At 35.4% G+C, this 6,864-nt stretch overlaps 1 protein-coding gene across 1 annotated transcript; it reads left to right on the forward strand.

Annotated features, from left to right (window-relative positions):
• The first annotated feature begins 602 nt into the window (after positions 1-602).
• LOC133328873 (lipase 3-like) lies at positions 603-3,470 on the forward strand. The gene is made up of 4 exons (XM_061537383.1): positions 603-722; positions 2,281-3,015; positions 3,081-3,152; positions 3,222-3,470. Exons 1-4 carry the CDS (start codon positions 603-605, stop codon positions 3,468-3,470), a joined length of 1,176 nt encoding a protein of 391 aa, XP_061393367.1.
• The last annotated feature ends 3,394 nt before the right edge of the window (positions 3,471-6,864 follow it).

Consider the following 6,864-nt stretch of genomic DNA (forward strand, 5'->3'; position numbering starts at 1 on the left):
ATGAATTACTAATCCGATTTATGGCTCCTTTATAAACAAATGTTCAGGGGGTAATAGAGGCAGGTTTTAATCACATAGAAAAACATAAATATGTAATCGGTAAATATTTTTATAATACTCGAAAGGTTAGTTTAATTTTCAAGAGCCCCCATAAATATTAGCAACCGATAACGTAATACCTTACTGAGGTAAACAAAAAACCAAGGGAGACACTAAACACAAAATAGAAAAAACGAAACGAAAATTAATAAAAAGCAATAACAACAAACATAAAATGCCTGAAGTAATGAGGAAAGCAAAAACTCCAACAACAAACCATACCGAGTTATTGATGTTAGGCGGAATGAGGAAAAAATAACTAGGTTATTAATGGAAAGGTTATGGTTATGGCCGACGACGACAACTCGGCTGGGAAGTTATTTGACAACAAATTGTCTATAAAAAGCAGAGAAACAAAATTTTTAATTATAACTTTAAATAGTAATGCTAGAAGCTGAACATAATTATAGTAACAACAAAGACAATAACAACAACATCGATTTTGTGGAGAGGAAAATTGAATTTTGAAAATGAAATTGACATTAATTGGAATTTATTGCGCAATGATTGCAATAGCATCATTGGCGACCGCAACAGGACTTGCCGCTGCAATGGGAAATCCTAAAATTCTGGACTATTTTCAACAACCGGGAAAGCATTTGCGGCTCAGTCGCAAGACAACGGTAAGACTGAAAAAAATCCTCAGAACACTTTTCAAAAAAAACATCGTCAGGAACCTGATGAGAAACATTTTCAAAAAAATTATTTTTGTATAGAAAAAATTCGTCAGGACCCTGAGGATATTTTTTTCTATAGAAAAAAAATATCCTCAAGGATATTATATAAGAAAAAATTTCGTCAGGACCCTGAGGACTACTTTTTTCTATAGAAAAAAATTCGTCAGGACCCTGAGGACTACTTTTTTCTATAGAAAAAAATTCGTCAGGACCCTGAGGACTACTTTTTTCTATAGAAAAAAATTCGTCAGGACCCTGAGGACTACTTTTTTCTATAGAAAAAAATTCGTCAGGACCCTGAGGACTACTTTTTTCTATAGAAAAAAATTCGTCAGGACCCTGAGGACTACTTTTTTCTATAGAAAAAAATTCGTCAGGACCCTGAGGACTACTTTTTTCTATAGAAAAAAATTCGTCAGGACCCTGAGGACTACTTTTTTCTATAGAAAAAAATTCGTCAGGACCCTGAGGACTACTTTTTTCTATAGAAAAAAATTCGTCAGGACCCTGAGGGCTACTTTTTTCTATAGAAAAAAATTCGTCAGGACCCTGAGGGCTACTTTTTTCTATAGAAAAAAATTCGTCAGGACCCTGAGGACTACTTTTTTCTATAGAAAAAAATTCGTCAGGACCCTGAGGACTACTTTCGTCAGGACCCTGAGGACAATTTTTTCTATAGAAAAAAATTCGTCAGGACCCTGAGGACAATTTTTTCTATAGAAAAAAAATCGTCAGGACCCTGAGGACAATTTTTTCTATAGAAAAAAATTCGTCAGGACACTGAGGACAATTTTTTTCTATAGAAAAAAAATCGTTAGGACCCTGAGGACAATTTTTTTCTATAGAAAAAATTCGTCAGGACCCTGAGGATATTTTTTTATTGGAAAAATTTCGTCAGGACCCTGAGGATATTTTTTTTCATTGGAAAAATTTCATCAGGACCCTGAGGATAATTTTTTGCTATAGGAAAAAATTTCTTCTGGACCTTGAGGATACTTTTTTTTTATAGAAAAAAATTTCGACAGGACGCTGAGGATAATTTTTTTTGATAGAAAACAAATTTCGTCAGGACCCTGGTGATAATTTTTTTTATAGAAAAAAATTTCGTCAGGACTCTGAGGATAAGTTTTTCTACAGAAAAAATGAGGATAAGTTTTTCTATTGAAAAAAAAAATTCGTCAGGCCCTGAGGATAAGTTTTTCTATAAAAAAATTTCGTCAGGGCCCTGAGGATAAGTTTTTCTATAGAAAAATGAGGACAATTTTTTTTACAGAACAAATACGTCAGGACCCTGAAGAAAATTTTTTCTACAGAAAAAATTGTCAGTTCTCTGAAAGTAATTTTTTCTATAGAAAAAGGACCCTGAGGATAATTTTTTCTGTAAAATTCAGGACCCGGAGGATAATTTTTTTCCATAAAAATATTCTCAAGACCCCGAGGATAAATTTTCCGGGTCCCGGAAAATATGTTTTCCTTAGAAGTCTGATAATTTTTTTGCTTTTAGATCGATCGTATCCTCGACACAGGTTACCCATGTGAGGAGCATGAGGTGGAAACCGAGGATGGTTACTTCCTCAAAATCTATCGGATTCCCAGTTCTCCCAAATTTGTATCAAATTCATCCTTACAACACCGTCCAAAGGTATTATTGGAACATGGTCTGATGGGCACCTCTGACACATGGATATTGAATGGCCAGGATAATAGTCTCCCCTTTCTGCTGGCAGATCGTGGTTATGATGTGTGGCTGGGAAATGTCCGAGGAAATTTATATGCTCGGAAACATCGATCGCTAAGCATACACGATGGTCTGTTTTGGCGTTTCAGTTGGCATGAAATTGGTTTCTATGATCTGCCAGCAACAATTGACTATATTCTAAAAAATATAACAGATCCGCAAGAGAAGTCCTTACACTATGTGGGCCACTCACAGGGTACAACCATTGTGACGGTATTAATGTCAATGCGTGAAGAGTATCAGCAGTATTTGAGAACTGTGAATTTATGGTCACCGGTAATATTTTTGGATAATACCGAAAATCGTTTGCTGAAGGTCCTGAGTCCATATATGGGTTATTATAATATCGTTACGGAGAAATTTAGTCGTCAGGAATTTGTACCCTTTAATGAGCTATTTGATCAGCTGAAATATTCGGCGTGTCAAAAGGAATCGAAGCTGCATGGATTCTGCTCTCCACTGGCCCTGATGGTAGAGGGGACATTTCGCAATAAGAATAGGGTGAGTAAAGGAGGAATATTGGGACTTGGAGAGATTATTGACGAATTATTTTCTGTTAATTTAAGACCGCTTTAGAATTGTGTTTGGAAACCCATCCGGGTGGCATTTCAACGGAACAATTTCTGCACTATATGCAGGTTATTTATTCGTCGGAATTTCGACAATATGATTTTGGGTTATTTGAAAATTTTGCACGTTATTCTCAGGCCTATCCCCCACGTTATCCTTTGGAGAGAATCCACAAGCTGTTGCATATTTGGTATAGCAGGGGAGACCAAACCGTGAAGCCAGTAGATGTACAACGTTTTGTTGCCGGAATGCCTGCGGTTATTACACATCGTGTTGCCGATGATAATTGGTCGCATGGTGATTATATGTTCGCCTCAAATGTTCGACAGAAGGTTAATGAACCGCTAATAGAAGTTTTGGATGATTATGAGAGAAATAAAAAATAAAATTTAGTTTTGAAGAGTTTTGTATTTGGAGACCAGGGAAGATGTTTGGGATACCCTAAATAAAACAGAGAAATTGGGAAAATTTTCTATAGAAAATGTTCTCTACGGGGTCTTGACGATAAAAAAATTGTCCTCAGGGTCCTGACGAATTTTTTTCTATAGAAAAAATTGTCCTCAGTGTCCTGACGAATTTTTTTCTATAGAAAAAATTGTCCTCAGTGTCCTGACGAATTTTTTTCTATAGAAAAAATTGTCCTCAGTGTCCTGACGAATTTTTTTCTATAGAAAAAATTGTCCTCAGTGTCCTGACGAATTTTTTTCTATAGAAAAAATTGTCCTCAGTGTCCTGACGAATTTTTTTCTATAGAAAAAATTGTCCTCAGAGTCCTGACGAATTTTTTTCTATAGAAAAAATGTCCTCAGAGTCATGACGAATTTTTTTCTATAGAAAAAATTGTCCTCAGGCGCCTGACGAATTTTTTTCTATAGAAAAAATTGTCCTCAGTGTCCTGACGAATTTTTTTCTATAGAAAAAATTGTCCTCAGTGTCCTGACGAATTTTTTTCTATAGAAAAAATTGTCCTCAGTGTCCTGACGAATTTTTTTCTATAGAAAAAATTGTCCTCAGTGTCCTGACGAATTTTTTTCTATAGAAAAAATTGTCCTCAGTGTCCTGACGAATGTTTTTCTATAGAAAAAATTGTCCTCAGGGTCCTGACGAATTTTTTTTCAATAGAAAAAATTGTCCTCAGGGACCTGACGAATTTTTTTCTATAGAAAAAATTGTCCTCAGGGACCTGACGAATTTTTTTCTATAGAAAAAATTGTCCTCAGGGACTTGACGAATTTTTTTCTATAGAAAAAATTGTCCTCAGGGACCTGACGAATTTTTTTCTATAGAAAAAATTGTCCTCAGGGACCTTACGAATTTGTACTCAGTTTCCTCACTAATTTTTTCCTATAGGAAAAAGAATCTCCTCAGGATATCGACGATTTGTTAGTATTGACGAAGTACTTTATTCAGGTTTCTTAAAATGTTTTCCTTTTAGCAATATTTGGCCTCAATTATGTTATCTGCTGATGATCATGTGCGTGACAGACCCTGAATCGTGAGTGTTAAAAACGTTTCTGTGTGGAATTCTAAACATAACTCAAGATAATTCGTTTAAAAATATGATATGCTAAAAATTGCAGAATCATTGTACAAATTTATGAATTTGTACAACAACAACAGCTAGATGGTATAACAACAAAAATCGTATTTCTATTCTGAAAATAATAAATTTTCGAAAGGATTACCCAGTTGCTTTTCTTTTGGCTTATCTGCCACTTTGTTTACAAGCGAAGTAAACAAAAGGCGACATTCAAACGACAGAATTTTATCCGATGCTCACACTTCGCACTTCTCCGAAATGGCGAGCCGGTGGACCAAATGCCAACACATTTGACACATAAGGCGATAATTTTATCACCGTCAGCCGACAGTCGGTTCGAGTTATCTCCATGGTTTCACCATGATGCTCATGAAACGTAAGAAGATATCACATCCTAAATTCTAATGCCGAAAATTTTCCATTAGACTAAATGAATTATAAAGTAGCTGGGATAGATAATAAGCCAACAGCAGCAACAACAAAAACAACAACTCTCAGCTCATTATTTAATTAGACAGTGGCCAAAAAAACAAAGAGAAACAACAACAATTACCGAAAAAATACAACATCAAAGATAAGGTTATAGGCCTGGTCAAAATGTCATTTTGTTGTTGTTGTGACAAATGAAACGAGACAGATGCCAGCTGGGGAATTACACCCTCACATATGGATACATAAACCATATGTGAGTGTGGATGTGTGCATGTGTCTGCGGTCATAAGTGGACCACTAATTATGGCCATTAACTTTAAGTAAATTAATGTCTAGTATTTCAAGAAGTGTTGGGATTTAATATTGTAAGAAGTAAAAATGAGGAGGAATTCGACAGGACCCTCTTTTATATTTGGCGCTCTTAAGAGGAAAATTTGGCACAGCTTCTCTATATTGTATCTAGGATTTGGAACCTTCTTTCTGAAACATAATATTCGAACCACTACAACCTACCACTTACGAAGTGATTACTATCTACTTCCTTATATTATTTATGTATGTGGCCTAAACTTCTCCCGATCCATAAATGTCGTCTACCTTCCATATATTCTTCACGCCACATCACAACTGTTATCTGTTAGTATCTAGTATCTATATAATGTTCTTACTAAATTTAGCTAGAATAAACTACATTTAACTAATTTGTTTTATCTATCATGGTCCGCCATATATCAGGGTCCACAAAGCCATGTTATCTGTTGGCTTCCTAAATCCTCTCTAAGATTTATGATCTTTGAGTGTGGTCTTTGTGTTGTTAGAATATGGGAATTTCATCACCTAAGAAATGGATGTCCGATTTGGTAGGTACAAAATTTTAAAAATTTCCATTGTGATGAGATAAGACAGATAATGTGTGAGGAATTTGGGAACTGTAAATACCAAAGGCCTATTGAAGGTTAATTGCGGTACATGGTCCTGACGATTTTTTTTTCTATAGAAAAAATGTAGTCCTCAGAGACCTGACGAATTTTTTTCTATAGCAAAAAGTAGTTTTCAGGGTACTGAACCATGAAGTGAAGGCAATTATCCTGTCCATAACATATAAGTATCGGAGGTACCCATCGTGTTATGTTCCAACAAAAAAAGTCGGCGTTGCTGTAAGAATGAATTTGATTCAAGTGAGCTTTGGATCCGATAGATTTTGAGAAAACAATAATCTTGGGTTTCCACTTCATGCTCCTCACATGGGTAACAGATCCAATTCAGAAAGTGGACTTTTTCTATAGAAAAAGGGATCTGGTGAAATTTTTTCTATAACATATTACACAAAGTTCTTTTTTCTATTCGAACAAAAGTAGTTCTCAGCATCTTGAAGATTTTTTTTTTTTGGAAAATTCTCCTCGGTAAAGGGATGAATTTTTATACCCTTCACCACACTGTGGTACAGGGTGTTATGTCTTTGTGCATATGTTTATAACAGGCAAAAGGAATCGAGATAGACCCATGGTTCCTTTTGAGAATATGCATAGAATCATTTTCTGTGTCGATTTATGCATGTCCGTCTGTCCGTCCGTCCGTCCATGTATTTTTGTGAACAAAGTACAGATCCGATTTGGATGAATTTTGGCACACATCACTTTTGTGGCCCAAGGACGAACCCTATTGAAATTGGAGAAATCGGTTCAGATTTAGATATAACTCCTATATATAGTCACGTTCGATTTTATGTAAATGGAGCACCATATTGCCAATATTGGTCCGATTGAGACAACATTTTGCACAGAATACGGAATTAGGTCTACATTGAT

This window comes from Musca vetustissima, unplaced genomic scaffold, assembly GCF_032173495.1.
Source record: "Musca vetustissima isolate MV318-11 ecotype Yass unplaced genomic scaffold, APGP_CSIRO_Mvet_v1 utg48367, whole genome shotgun sequence".
NCBI classification, from domain to species: Eukaryota; Metazoa; Arthropoda; class Insecta; order Diptera; family Muscidae; genus Musca; species Musca vetustissima.

What these genes read in the sequence shown, in the direction of transcription:
- LOC133328873 (XM_061537383.1), top strand. Translation starts at nt 603, where the DNA reads ATGATTGCAATAGCATCATTGGCGACCGCAACAGGACTTGCCGCTGCA. An exon ending in GGCTCAGTCGCAAGACAACG is followed by an intron (nt 723 to 2,280) that starts GTAAGACTGAAA and finishes TTTTGCTTTTAG; the next exon opens with ATCGATCGTATCCTCGACAC. An exon ending in CATTTCGCAATAAGAATAGG is followed by an intron (nt 3,016 to 3,080) that starts GTGAGTAAAGGA and finishes TGTTAATTTAAG; the next exon opens with ACCGCTTTAGAATTGTGTTT.